This window comes from Vombatus ursinus, unplaced genomic scaffold, assembly GCF_900497805.2.
Source record: "Vombatus ursinus unplaced genomic scaffold, bare-nosed wombat genome assembly UNPS02014778.1, whole genome shotgun sequence".
Lineage (NCBI taxonomy): Eukaryota > Metazoa > Chordata > Mammalia > Diprotodontia > Vombatidae > Vombatus > Vombatus ursinus.
Window position 1 is genome coordinate 56,806,126 of NW_020954556.1, and position 15,268 is coordinate 56,821,393.

General features: G+C 36.2%; 1 protein-coding gene across 2 annotated transcripts in view; it reads left to right on the plus strand.

Moving 5' to 3' along the window:
* Positions 1 to 9,703, plus strand: part of MAP4K3 (mitogen-activated protein kinase kinase kinase kinase 3) — a 189,122-nt gene extending 179,419 nt beyond the window's left edge. Inside the window, exons 30-34 of one of the 2 annotated variants that reach the window (XM_027865167.1) lie at positions 2,110 to 2,178; positions 2,286 to 2,378; positions 4,803 to 4,873; positions 7,781 to 7,836; positions 8,307 to 9,703. In XM_027865167.1, coding sequence (XP_027720968.1) covers positions 2,110 to 2,178; positions 2,286 to 2,378; positions 4,803 to 4,873; positions 7,781 to 7,836; positions 8,307 to 8,394 — 377 coding nt within the window. In that variant the 3' untranslated portion in view covers positions 8,395 to 9,703. The remainder of the gene's footprint in view (positions 1 to 2,109; positions 2,179 to 2,285; positions 2,379 to 4,802; positions 4,874 to 7,780; positions 7,837 to 8,306) is intronic. The other variant, XM_027865168.1, reaches the window with a different exon arrangement.
* The last annotated feature ends 5,565 nt before the right edge of the window (positions 9,704 to 15,268 follow it).

Consider the following 15,268-nt stretch of genomic DNA (forward strand, 5'->3'; position numbering starts at 1 on the left):
ATTAAGAAAATTAAGGAAAGAAGGAATTTTCAAAAGATGAAGACGATGATGAAGATTTCTGTTTCAGCAATGAAAGTAAGAGAAAGTAGGATGAGAACATGAAACAGTGGGTACTCCACTTAAAGTAGAACACGGAATGTATTGAAGAACAGTGGGAAGTAAAACTGGAAAGATAGAATGAAGCATCTTAGATTGTTGAGACCTTGAATGACAATCTAAAAAGGTTGTATTTTATTTAGTTTGCCGTAGAGAACCACTGAAGGGTTTTGAGTAAAGGAATACCATGATCAGAGCAGTACGTTAAGACTATGCCTCCATGTACTGCATCCATACCTCATGCCTCCAAAATACTTGTAGCAGCACTTTTTGTTGCAACAAATAACCTGAATTAACTCATAAATTGTGAAGTGGTTAGACATATTGTGATGCATAGATGTAATATTGCTATGCTGTAAGAAAAGATGGATATGATGAGTACAGAGAAGTATGCAGGACCTCCGTGGACTGATACAAAGTGAAATAAACAGATCCAAGAAAACTGAACACAATGACTACTAAAATCTAAACATAATAGCTACTACAAAAATTAACGTTACAAACTCAGATAAGAAATAAATACTTCAAAATTATGAAGCGCATACTTGGCTACAAAAAAAGCTATGAGAACACACCTCCCCCCACTTCTTTGCAGAGGTGAGAGGATCCATGAGTATGGAGTATTGTGTATAATGTCAGATTTTTTCATTGCATCAGTCAGTTTTGCTGATCATTTTTCTCCTTTTTTCCCTTTTAAAAAAAAATCTCTGGGAGGAAAGGAGGTGTAGAAACAGAGGAGCAAATTTTATAGCAAGAAAATATATCAGTGCATATTTATTTTTAAAAAGATTACTCAGGTGGTAATCTGAAGAAATAATTAGATGTTAAACAGACGAGAAGCAAGAAGGTCAATTATACTATCATAATAGCCTGAGTCAGAAGGAATGAGAAGATGAATTAGGGTAGTGGAATAGAAAGAAGATGGTTATGAGATATACTGTGGAGACAGAATTGAGGGGTCCTGGAAAGTTTATTAGATATAGATAGTGGGGGAAAGGAAAGAATCAAAATTTGGGACACTGGGAAGATGGTGATGTCATCAACAGAAATAGAAGTTAAAAGTAAAGACAGGTTGTGTGGGGACAGATAAGTTTAGGTTTAGAATCAATGGAATATCAAACCGAAAATATCACTTACTTGAAAATACAGAACTGTAGTTCTAGGAAGAGAGTAGGAGAGATGACATGTAGACATCTGAAAAGAAATGATCATTGAAACCATGGAGATGGATGAAATTGCCAACAAGAGAGGTGGTAGAAATGAGAGCAAAAGGCTGCCTTTTGAAACCGGTGTTTAGGGAGTGGAAAGAGGGCAGTTGTTCTCAGAGATAGCGGTAAACTCCTAATAGATCTGTGATAGTGTCACTCAAGCCAGGGGAGGAAGAAAACAACATCCATGGCGCAGAAGCGGACACAGAAAAGCAGGGCAGTGTGGATATTGTATTAAGTTGTAGAAATACTTTTTTTTTCTTTTAAGACCTTTATGTAATAGAGAGAGACAGTTTCCTAAGCAGTCTTCTTTTTCTGTCGTCTTTTGTGTGACAGGATGTTCATGTTTGCTGGTATTTGTTAAATTTATAGTAGAAAAAGAAACAAAAATAGAAGACAAGAGAAAATAGAGTCAGGAAGGTTGGAAATGATCTGTTGTGTTAAGAGTTCTAGAGAGGTCAGAAAAAAATGAGGATTGAAAACAGGTCATTGAATTTGACTACAAGTAATCAGTGAGTAAGAGAGAGTAGTATGAGTAGACTGGACTGTTGAGAACAAAAACTCATTTGTTCCTCACATCATCCTGTTTGTCACTTTCCAAAAATCAAAGTAGTCAGTTCTACCTATAATTTAGAAATTGAATTGTCTAATACCCAGTTTCATATTGGACCACTTAAGCTATCTATCAGGTACGCAATTAAAAAACTATCTTCTCATAAATAAGGATAATCTCTAAAGTACTTAGTTTCAAAAATGAGTAAATTATGAAAGTTAATTGTATGTTAATCTAAATCTTTTATTGTAGACACACCACAGACAAGTGTTATACATGTAACCCAACTCGAGAGAGATACCATTCTTGTATGCTTGGATTGTAAGTGATTTTTTTTTGTTTTGTTTTTAAGTGGTTGGTTTTAAACTTTGTATTTTAATATACTGCTTATTTATCTTAATATGTAAGTCAATTTCTTTTTTCTCTAGGTTGTATTAAAATAGTAAATCTACAAGGCAGATTAAAATCTAGCAGAAAATTGTCGTCAGAACTCACATTTGATTTCCAGATTGAATCAATAGGTAAGCAAAAGTTTTGGTTTTCATGCTTTAAATTATAATAGAAAATATTTCAAATATGTATGAGTAACCACTGCCAAAGCAGTCAAGCAAAATGGGTAGGGGACTTACCCTTGGGTCAGGAAGATCAGGGGTAGGCCACTAATCCCTACATAATAATCCCTTTGGGCTACATATTGATTCAGTTTTTAAACGTAATGTTTTATTGTATCTTTATCTATTTTGTTAAATATTTCCCAATTACATTTTAATCTGTCCTGGGCTACACTCTATTTTGGGCCATATGCTGCCCAGAGTTTGCCACCTCTGGACTTTCTAAGGTATCTTTCAGTTTGAGAATCTGAGTCTGTTTAGCTAGTAAAACATAATTGACATCTAGGGCTGCATTGTACGTATTACCATAGCTCTGTACAAATAGAATTGATTGTGAATGTGTCACAGCTAAAAGCTCAGAATTAAGTACATATCTTTTAATAATCAGCAAATTATCAGTATTTCTGATTTCAGCATAATAGTTTAATTTATTTCAGATTGTTAGCAAAATTATAAAGCAAGCTACCTTTAATTTTTGTTCCCAAAATTAATGGTTTTAGCTTTTCTTTGTTTTTGGTAGGTTTAAAAGAAAAAACTACTCTATGTGCTAACAGCCTTATGAAAGAAATGATCAGAATAAGGACAGGGAAGATTCAATTAATTTGAAATTTAATTTAGTGATCACATATTTACTGCATTCTATGTGCCTAACACTTTGGAGAATACAAAATCTATATATTGATTCTAACTGGTTGTTTTATAAATCTTATCTTCTCCCAAAAATCTACAAAACTCAAAGGTATGGATGATACACACACGCACATACATACACACTTGAATTATTAAAGATGTCTACATCTTTAGTATAATAATATTTTGACATTCTTTTTTTCTTACACTCAAGATGCTGATTTGAAGTTATTGAAAACTTATTTTGAATATAACTCTTAGTATTATGTATACATTTAGTTTTCGCTTGATGTTATGCGTGCAATGGGGAACTAGAAGTCTCATTATCTTCAAAAAATGTCAAGTTCTTAGGGCAACTAGGTGGCACAGTGGATAGAGCACCGACCCTGGAGTCAGGAGCACCTGAGTTCAAATCTGGCCTCAGACCAAACACCTGACACTTACTAGCTTTGTGACCCTGGGAAAGTCACTTAACCCCAACTGCCTTTAAAAAAAAATGTCAAATTCTTCATCTTAATGTTCCGTGTTCCCTATAATCTAGCCTTACCTTACTTTATAATGTTCCCTAACTCTTTAAAGTTTTGTATTATGATGCAACATCAACAACAGACTCTTTAGAACTGAGTTGGCCCAGAGGCCACCTTCATTCTTTCCTTACACACAGACCAAATGAGAAGAGACTTCTTATTCCTACATCTCTTATCCTAAGTGATAAACTTTCTGTGTTGGTTCCCAGTGATCTGTCCCCCTCCTGAAATCCCATTGCTCACATACATATGTGTCTGTGTCATGTGATGTAGCAAGTGATTCTATTCTTTCTTGTGTGATTCTTTGATTGTAGCATAAATCTTCTCATCTCCCAAGAAACTACAATTTTTAACAACTGTGTCTACCATTATTCAGAAAAAATTACAAATAACAAACTTATAATTCTGATGGTCATCTTATGAAAAATTCTCCCCTCAAGTAGATACTTTCCATTTTGTTTTGTAGGATGGGAATGTAGCTTGTTGGATTTATTAGAGAATCAGAGAATCTCATATTTGAATGGACCTAATCACCTGATCCAATTCATATCTGATTAGAAATTGCCTTCCAAAATCCATGTTTAATATACAAAATGTATTTTATTATTTATCCTTTCAAAATACCACCTCATTTTTGTCCTGCTTATATTTTAAATGAAGCAAAGCTTTAATGATAAAAATTATTATAACTGCTGCATCCAACAAACTTGTTTCAGATTTTTGTTTACCACTGCTGATTTCTTCTTCATTTTGTTTCTAGAAACATCCATAGGTCTTTTTAATGTTAAGAGAAAGGACAAAAATCTCATATATAGAGTGATACTGGAAAGTAGTACCAAAAATTAATTTGTAATTACACATGCTTTCCTTTGGTTATTTTATATCAGAAAAAACAAAGGTAACTTTTAGAAGCTGCATGTGAATTTCATTCTTTGCATATTCTGTGCTCTTCTCTCATCTCCCTTCCCCATGAATAACTATGAGAAAGAGATTTAAGGGTATCCAACCTTTTCTTTTTACATATGTAAGTGATTTTTTTCCCCTCGTATTACAAAAACAGTTGTGCTAGTTAGTGGCAAATCAAAGTACTACCTATAAAGACAAGTAAGAAGAAGAAATATGCTTATCAATTGAGCTTTTGTATGATTAACTGTAATCAAGCTTTCTTGCCTGCTAGTTTGCCTGCAAGACAGTGTGCTAGCTTTCTGGAAACATGGAATGCAAGGAAGGAGTTTTAGATCAAATGAGGTAAGTAATGTTTCATTTTGGGGCTATGAACATAAGACTGTCATAAAAGGTTATCAAATTTAAAATAATCCTACCTAATTGTTTTGGGGAAGGAAAGCCCAATTCGTGAAAATTAACAGTTGATATGCTGCTTTTATAAACATTTCATGTATTTCAGGAAGGTATTTAATTTTACATACAAAGGTAGAAAAGAGATAACATTCAATTAAGCAAATATTTATTAAGATTTTATGTTCATGATACTTTGTCAAGAACTAGAGATATAAAGACAGAAAGTGAATAGTACCTACCTTCAAGAAATTTACATTGATTGCACTGGAGAGAGGGGGTACAAACATACACAAAGTATATGTAATGTGATTTCTAACAGGAGACTACTGCTAGACACATCTGGAGTCATTTGTACACAATGGCACCTGAACCATGCTTTGAATGAAAGAAGCAGGGTATTCTCAGAGCCTGAGATGAGGAAAGAAGACATTTAAGGTTTCAGTGCCAGGACAAGGTCCTAATTAACAGACAAAAGGAACTTTTGTATTTATAAGGAAGTTGCCACCTGGGCTTTGGGCATACCCATATACATACATACTTACATACATACATAATATCTAGAAAAGTAGAGTCAGATTGTGGAGAACCTTAAATGCTCATATTTTGGTTTTAAATAAAATTTTGTTTTTGTTTTATTTAAGCAAAAGGAATTAACAAAAGTACTTACTGTCTTCTTTTCTTGTTGAAGCCTCACTGGCTTACTTTGTGATAACTAGTTGTGTGCGTGTATCCTATTAAAAAGATCCAAATCTTGAATTTGACCTCCATATGGAGCAGATAAGAGTTAAGTAGCTATCTTAATAAATCAGGTCTTCGACCAGTACCCCGAAACAATTGATGTACAGTTATGAGGCAGTAGTATCATCGTTATACAAGATTTATTTTTAGCATTGCTGGAAAAAAGACCCCCAGAATGTGCCTTCACCTTTCCCATTCTTCGGTGACTAGAACAAAAATGCTGTTTGTTGATTCCATTTATCCTGTTGCCTGTTTTTAACTTACATTTTAAGAGTCTTGGCCTATTGAGACTTGAAAGGATGGAGGGTACCTGTCTTTCTTCAACCCCTCCTAATTCAATCACCTGCTCAGTTCTTACTCAGACCCACCATAAGATTTTTTAAAAATCTTTTCCTCCCTTCTTCCACTTCAACTTACAGCTATTTCTCCAGTTTCCCTCCTCATCCACCCCAACATGGCATTCAGCCTCCCACCATGATCATCCCACTTACTCATCACTTGTTATCATATTTATCTAATCCCATGTGGAGTAATAGATTTATTTGAATTTGTTCTCCAGCCTCAAAAGTCTTCCTCTCCCTTTTCCCCGTAAGCTTCAACTATTTCCTAAGCTCCAACCAGTGGAATTGGTTGTTTAGAGTGAGTCATTAGTGTGAAGACCTAGGATTCTATAGGAGAGGAAAATAGCTGAGTAGTTACCCATCTAATCTGTAATTCTTTTAGCTCACTATATTCCTTCTGATGAATTATATCAACATATTTGTGTTTGCAAGCAGAATAAACTTAAATTTTAGGATCACACAATTTTTATCAGCCCAGCAAATTCAAGAGACAGCCTGTTTCAGTGCCCAAGTTATGTTGTTGTTGGGGTTGGTTTCTTTTTCTTATTCTTTTTTTATTCTTTAGCATCCATTTTGTTAGATTATTGACCATAATAGGCCACCCATCCTGATTGTCTAGTAGAGCACTGATCTTTAGGACTTTGGTGGAAAGCATATGTCATTTAAAATTGTTTTAAGAAGATAGTGTTTAGGGAACTATAAATTTTTCAAGAAACATTTCTTTCTTTTCTTCTTAATTATAGCAAAAATTTAAGTTGAAATAGTTGAAATGAGTTGAGGTATTGTACCTAACAGCTTTATTTTTTTTAATCATTATATTTTCCTTTCTTTTATCTACCAAAGTATTCAACGTTGGGCATTTTAAAAGAGACCCTCTTAAGATCTACTACTGTTCAATAAATAGCTTTTCATATTCCAATATTATAAAACTAGTTCAAATATTGCCTTTGGGAATACTGAGCTCTTTTAATGATATCAGACTTTTCCTTGAAATAAAGGCTTAATACCAAGATTTAATATCAGTTTAATACCAAGATTCTACTCAATGTTATTGTCTCTAAAGAATTAAAAGTTAGTATTACTAAAAATTATAGTGGAAAGTGGATGGTAAGTATGAGCAGGTTGAAACTCATAATAGGAAGATATGAAAAAGAACCAGGGGAAAAATAATATTGAAGAAATATGTGATTGAAAAAGTTGAGTTGATAATGTAGTGAGAGCAAGGGATGACCAGTGGAGAGCCCAAAGGCTACTGTGGCATCCTTGTTGTGTCAGGGGAAAAGCAAACAAAACCCCAGCATGCCAGGGTAAGCCCTCTTGGGCAAACTGATCTAGACGACCAAAGGTTGCACAGGTGGGTTTTGGCCACAGCATTTGGGGAACATACACATCAGTAAAATCACAAATCCATTTGAGTAGGAAGAACTCGGGTCTTCAAGTCAGAAGCCCTAAGGTCAATGTTGACCCAGTTTGAGTTCAGTTCAGTAATCATTCAACAATTTCAGCTTACTCATCTGTAAAATGAGAATAATGTCCTCAGTTCACAAAGTTGTAACATAAGCTCTTTGTTAACCTTAAAAGTAGTAATAATAACAAATGTAGCCAATTCTTCCAGCATAACACTTACCTGTGCTACTTAGTAATCTGACAGTCAACCAGGGATACAGCTAATCCTTAGGAATAATACGATCTTTTTCCATATGCGTTATAAATTAAATGATTACTTTGAATTTTATAACTTTAATTTTAAAAGCCATTCTGTATTTTAATTGTACAGATAACACAAGAAATTTCAGATAGTACAAGGATTTTCAGGCTTCTTGGATCTGACAGGTATGAAAAATTCATGTGTGATATATTTTCTTTCCTTCTGAAATAAAAATCTTTAAATGATATGCTAATCAAGACCTTGCTAAGCCTTGTATCTCTCACACTCTAAAAGTTAACAATCAGCTCTTCAGAAATGAGATGGAAATGTTCATGTTCTAATGAATTATATAAAGGTAACAGTCTTTTCAGTGGGCAGTTTATACAAAATAAAGATTAACCCACCATATGTGTACACACACACACACACACACACACACACACACACACACGAGAAAATGTCACTAAGACTAAAATGCTAAGACTAAAGCTGCCAGATTGCTTCCTAGAAAAGGAACTGTCTCTTTAGTAAGTGGTTTCAGAGTAATCTCTGCTCACAGAGTCAGCAAATGATGGTTATGTAGTAAAAGAAAGAACCTTCTCGCTAACATCAGCTTTCAAAAATAAATTTCTGTTTTGTCTTCATTACTTTATAGGGTCGTGGTTTTGGAAAGTAGGCCAACTGATAATCCTACAGCCAATAGCAATTTATACATCCTGGCGGGTCATGAAAACAGTTACTGAGAAAAGTTGTGCATGACATTTATGTATCATAGAAAGAGAACACTACTGCTGCAACGTTAATGGATGCTTAAAGCTATACACAAGCTACAGTCACCTAGCTTCAGTGACTTTGTAATTTATTGTGGCGTGAGACAAAGGGGGGAGAACTGTTGTTTGTGTGGTATGGATGTATTTAGCATGTGTACCACACCAGTGCTTCATTCACTATTATGTAATCTTTGTACATAGAGGCAGTATTTTTCAGTGAAACTTGATAGTACTGATGACATACACTAAGAATTGATGTAGATAATGGTCCTTTTATGATGTACAAGTGTCTTATCTGTACAGATGTAAAGGTTGATGCAAAAATGCAATTGGGGGTACTCTTTTAAGAACTCCTCTTTGGGTGTGGTATATTATAAAATAGGATCCTGGCAATGAACACATCTAACAACACTATTGTATTTTTATTATGTAATTTAGTAATGCAACTATAAATCTTGTAACTTTTAAAATTGTAACCAAGGCTGAAATCATTTTGTAATCTTGTTTTTTTTTTTTTTTTAATGCAAGTACACTGGTGTTTATATTTGCACAAAGTATTGATATGTGATGTATTGAGTCACAAAAGTAAGCTGTGACATTGTCAATATGCATTGGGCTTCAAAATACCTTTTAAAAACTCATTTGGTTGTTTTCTTTGTGAAACAAACCAATTAACCACTTGTCGTAGTAACTGGTCTTTTTTATATTTAAGCAAAATTCTTTAAGATTGCTTCTCTGCTTAAAAAAACAATACCTTCCAGAATGGGTTTGGATCACAGAATAGCGGTACCATGATGTAACATTGCAATCATTGTTTGAATTATAGTATACACAATGATAAAATTAGCATTATTGAAAAGAGTCCACACTAAACATTTCATATAATCACACTGAAGAACTATAACATTCCATAGAGTGAAGTGGTTCAGATTTTCTGTTGTATTTTTACTTCTTTTGGCCTTAAGATCATTTTCATATTTGTTTTGATTTAGTGTTAACACATGGCCAAAATAATTTAGTTACTACCTCATACAGACAATAATGGTTACTACACATCACAGGAATTTAGTTTTGGTCAAAGTTATCTTTGATTGCTATTTTCCAATGGAATATGTATATACCAAGTTTTAGTAAAATGCACACTTTGACTCTTTTTTTGTATATGTTCTTTATATTTTAATGTGAGTATATACACTAAGATCAAACTAAATTGTGATTTATGGTCTTCATTAATGTGATTGGTAATGCTTTTGAATATGTTCCTTATTGTACATATTGTAAAATAAAAATGTTTTTTAACATGCTGTTGTATAGTAACTTGCCACCAGCATTGATTTTTATAAAATACCATCAACCAATGTTCATTAAATGCCTGCTATGTGTTAGCCACTATACTAAGCATTGAGAAGATAAAAACAAAAATGAACCCAAACCCTGTCCCCAAGGAGGAGGGCAGGGAGACAACATATACAGGGTGATCTGGGGGGGCGCACTGACAGATGGGGAGATCAGGAAAGGTTACATGTAAGAGATGGTACTTGAACTAAGTTTTGAAGAAAAGTAGGAATTTGGCCACTATAAAGTTAAATAGTAGATGGAATGTCACATGGTAGGGTGACGATTAAGATGACTGGTTTGGGTGGACCAGCGACTGTGTGAAAGTGCAGTAATGTACAGTGAGACTGGAAAAGGGCCAGCTTGTAAAGGACTTTGAATGCCAGAATTAATTATATTTGATCTTTAAAGGAATAAGAAGCCATGAGTTTGAGTAGAGAGTGGTCAAGGCTGAGCTTTGGAAAAAACCATTTTGGCAGCTGTGTGGCAAATGTATTGGGTTAGGGAGAGAGCTAAGGCGGGGATATCAGTTAGAAGGCTGTTGCAAAAGTTCAGGTAAGATGATAGGAACTTAAACTATGGTGTTGGCCCTGGGAGGAGAAAAAAGACCTATGAAAGATGGAGAGAGAAACAAGATTAGCAGCTAACATCAGGGATGAGTGAGGAGCCGGGGATTACATCCGGATTGTGAACCTCAGTATCTGTAAAGATCATGCTGCCCAAAAGAGAATAGGAAGGTTTAGAAGTGGGGAGGATTGGGGAAAGATTATGTGTTTTATTTTGGATACATTAAATTTGAGATGTCATAGGAAATCTGGTTTGAAATGTGATACAGAACTGGAGCCTAGGAGAGAAAGTAGGGCTGGCTGATATTGTAGTCAGCAGCCTAGAAATGACGATTAAATCCTTGTGAGCTGACAGAGTCACCAAGAGAGAGTGGAGAGATTACAGGAGCCTGAAAAGAATAGTCACACACAAGCAGATGAGAACCAAGAAAACACGGCATTAAACTTTGAGGTTTAGTTTTGTTTTCTTTCTCAAATGGTGGGGAGGGAGAGAATTTGGAATTAAACACTCATTAAGCATCTATGGTGTACCAGGCACTGCACTAGGCACTGAGGATATGGAGAAAAGAGAAACATGATGAACTGGGGATCTTATGTTTTATCAGGGGAAAAAACATGTAGACATATAGGTGTATATGCAAAATAAGTAAGACAGGGAAAGGGGGCAATCTTAACAGCCAGGGCCAGAAAAGCCTTGCTGTAAAAAGTCACATGAGCTCTTAGGGCTGGACTAGTAGATCTGAGAGTCATCTGCATAGAGATGTTCATGGAAATCACTGGCATTGATGAGATCACCGAGTGAAATTGTATGGGAGAAGAGGATTCAGGACAGAGCTGGGGGGGGGGGGCAGGCACCCACAATTAACAGGCCGTGGATGAAGATCCATCAAGTGAGACAGAGAAGAAGTGGTCAGATAGGAGGAAAACCAGGAGAAAACAATGTCACAAAAACATAGCAAGAAGAGAGAAATAATGAATGTGTAATAAGGTTGGAAAGGTAGGTTGGGGTCAGGTTGCGAGCTTTAAATTCCAAACAGAACAATTTCCATTTGATTTTAAATGTAATAGGCCATTGGAATTTTTTGAGTAAAAGAAGTGACATTCATTTCTACACTTTAACAAAACCACTATGGCAGCTGGAGGGGGCGGGGTGTGGAGTGCAAGAGACAACAAATAGCTACCAATTAGGGCATTGTAATTGTGCAGGCAAGAAGTGGTGCAGACCTGAACTACTAGTCATGTGAGTGTAAAGAAGATCTATGTGAGAGTTGTAGAGATAGAATTAAGATTTGGCAACTGATTGAGTAATGATAGCTAACAAACTATGTACCAGACATTGTGTTAAGCACTTTACAAACATTATCATTTGGTCCTCACCACAACCCTGGAAGGCAGGTACTAATATTATCCTCATTTTACATGTATGAAAACTGAAGCAAACAGGATGAATCACACGGCTAAGTAAATGTCTGAGGACAGATTTGAACTCTGGGCTTACCGGCTCTAGATATAGCATTCTGTTGTTCCACCTAGCTGCTTCAGATATGTGGGATGAATGAGCATGAGAATTCATGATTGATGCTAAGATTGACAAGCCAGGTGACAGAAAAGATAGTCGTGCCCTCAGTAATAAAGGAGGAACGTGGCAGGAGGAAGGGCTTGAGGTGAAAGGTAACGAATTCTTATTAAAGGTAATGAATGTACTGATCTTGAGGTCCCTACAGAGGATATCCAGTTGGAAATGTCAGGACTGGAGCTCAAGAGATAGACTCAAGCTGGATGTATCAATCTGGAGGCATCTACGTAGAAATAATTGAACCCAGGAAAGTTGATGTCACCAAGGGAAAAAAACAGACAAGCAAAAAGGTTCCAGGTCAGAGCCTTATGGTAGAGTCACCACTATGAAGCATAATATGGATGATGATCTAGCAAAGGAGACTGAAAAGGAGGTGTTAGACAGAAGATGCATAAAAGCCTAAGGAGGAGAAAGTATCTTGGAGAAGAGGGTGATGTCAACATTGTAAAACATCAGAAGAGGGGTGATTGAGAAATGACCATTAGACTTGGCAATTGGGAAATCATTTGTCCAAAATGTTTATTGCAGCACTTTTTGTGATAGCTAAGAATTGGGAACAAAGCAGATGCCTACCAATTGGAGAATGGCTAAACAAATCTCAGAACATTTGAGTGCGGAACATAATCCAATGAAATACTATGCTGTTGAGAAATTGTGATACAGAGGAGCATGAAAAGATCCACATGAACTGATGCAGCTTGGAGTAAGCAGAACCAAGAAAACAATATATCCAATAATTAAAACAATGTAAATGAAAGAACACATCCCCAAATCGGAAGTAAATGTAACAAAATTATACAGACAAGAGGACTCAAGAATGAAAAGATATGAGAGGACACCTCCAACCCACCCACCCTTTCTTGGTTGTGGGAGATGTCCAGGTGTTCCACATTGCACATGTTTTTCAGATTTTTCTAATGTGCTGGGGGGGTTTCCTCTCCAAAAAAATACCATTTGTTCTATAGGATAGCTCCTGGGATGGAGAGGGACATAACTGATGATTTAAGAAACAAAAGATATTGATAAAAACTTATTTTTAAGAAGAAATCATAGGTAACTTTGAAGAGCAAAGTTTAAATTGAGTGCCGAGGCTGGAAGCAAAATTTCAGAGGGCTTAAAATAGTAAAAGGAAAGGAAGTAAAGGCAACAAGTCTAGAGCTTTTTCAAGTTTGGCTGAGAAAGAAAAAAGAGGTAGGAGAATAGCTCTAGCAGGTATGTGGAGTGCTGACCTTGGACTTAGGAGGACCTGAGTTCAAATCCTCCCTCAGACACTTAGCAACTGTATAACCACGGGAAAGTCACTGAACATCAGCCTTAGGTTCCTGTGTTTCATGTAAATGGGAATAATAGTGTCATTTACCTCATTGGGTTGTTGGGAGAACAAAGTGAGGTGACATGCAAAATGCTTTGCAAACCTTCAAGTACTAGGTAAATCTTAGCTCTTAGGATTTAATGAGGGTTTTTCGGGGTTTGGGAAGACACCTGTTTTTTTATAGGCAGCAGGGAAGAAACCAGTAGGTAGAGAGGGATTGAAGATTGGAGGGAGGGAAGATCATGGTGGAGACAGTCTGCTAAAGAACATGTGAGAGGATGGGACTGAGGATACATTGAGAGGGGTTCCTTGGTGAGGAGAAAAGCCACGTCCAACATCATCAGATTGGAATAAAAGAGGAAATAAGGGATGGAGTCAGGGAGTTGTGAGGTAAGGGCAAAGAGAAAAGAGGCAAATTGTCTCTTCTTACAGCAAGTGAGAAGCCCACGTTCTAAGCTAAGGGGGTGCCATAGGCAGATCTAGAGAAAAAAAAACAGCTAGCTGCTCCGATGACTGGGTGAGAATAAATTAGGGAAAGGTAGAAGGACTGTATTATTGGAATGAGGGCCCAGCTGATATTAAATAACATAGATTTATCTAAATGGATGCAGTCAACATGTTTGGATGACTTCCTTCAGCTCTGTTCAGCAGGAGAGGGGTAGAAGGAAGATGGTGGGAATAATCCAGGGTTGGGTTTGCAAGGCATGGACAATGGAGCAAGAGATTCAAGAGCAAAGGATGCTGTAGAGTTGAACTACATAGAAATGAAAATTGAAGCCCTGGGAACTTATGAGATCACTAAGAGAGAAAAGGGTCTAGGACAGGATTGCAATACACCCACAGTTAAGAGGCTATTCAGCAAATGAAACTGAGCAGTCAGACAGATAAGAGAGCCCTGTGGGCCATGCTTCATCTCTCAAAAAAAAAATTATTAAATTCTTTCAATGAACAAAAAATTTTTTCTTCCTCCCGTTTCCCTCCCTCCCTCATTGAAACCAGAAAAGAAAAACAAAACCCTTGTAACAAATATGCACAGTAAAGCAAAACAAATTGCCGCATTGGCCACATTTGAAAAATATGTCTTCCAACACCTTGGGTCCATCACCTCTCTATCAGGAGATGGAAAGCACATTTCATCCTCAGTCCTCTGGAATCGTGATTGGTCATTGCAGTGACTAGAGTTCTTAAGTCTTTAAAAGGTGCTTGTCTTTGTTGTTGTTGAGTTGTTTTTCAGTTGTGTCAGACTCTTCATGACCCCATTTGGGGGTTTCTTGGGAGAGATACTGGAATGGTTTGCCATTTCCTTCTCCAGCTATAATTTGACAGATGAGCAAACAGAGGCAAGCAGGATTAAGTGACTTTCCCAGGGTCACACAGCTGAGAAGTGTCTGAGGCTAGATTTGAACTCATGATTCCAAGCCCAGTGTTCTTATCCACTGTACCATCTAGCTACCCAATGCTGTTCTGTTATATTCAAATGCCATAATTTGTTCAGTCATTTCCCAATTAATGAGCATCCCGAGAGTTTCCAGTTCCTTGCCACCACAAAAGGAGCTGCCATAAATATTTTTGTGCCAATCATCCTTTTCCTCTTGCTTTGATCTCTTTGGAATTGAGAGGAATAGATGGATCAGAGGGTGTATACAGTTTAGTAACTTTAGGGGCACAATTCCAAATTGCTTTCCAGAATGACTATACCAATTCACAACTGCACTAACAGTTTATTAATGTGTATATTTTTCCACATCCCCTCCAAAATTTGTCATATTCTTTTTCATCAGCTTTGGGAATCTGATATATGTTAAGTAATAGCAGAACTACTTTCATTTGCATTTCATTATTAGTGATTTGGAGCATTTTTCCCCCAATGGCTTAGATTTCTTCCTTAGAAACCTGCTTGTTCATATAAATTGGAGAACAGGTCTTATTCTTATAAACTTGAATCCATTTCTTATTTTTAGCTACATTGGTTTTGTTTGAGCCAAAGCTTTGTAATTTTATACAATCTAAATTGTCCATTTTGTCTTCTGTGATCCTTTCTATCTTTTTTTTTTCTTT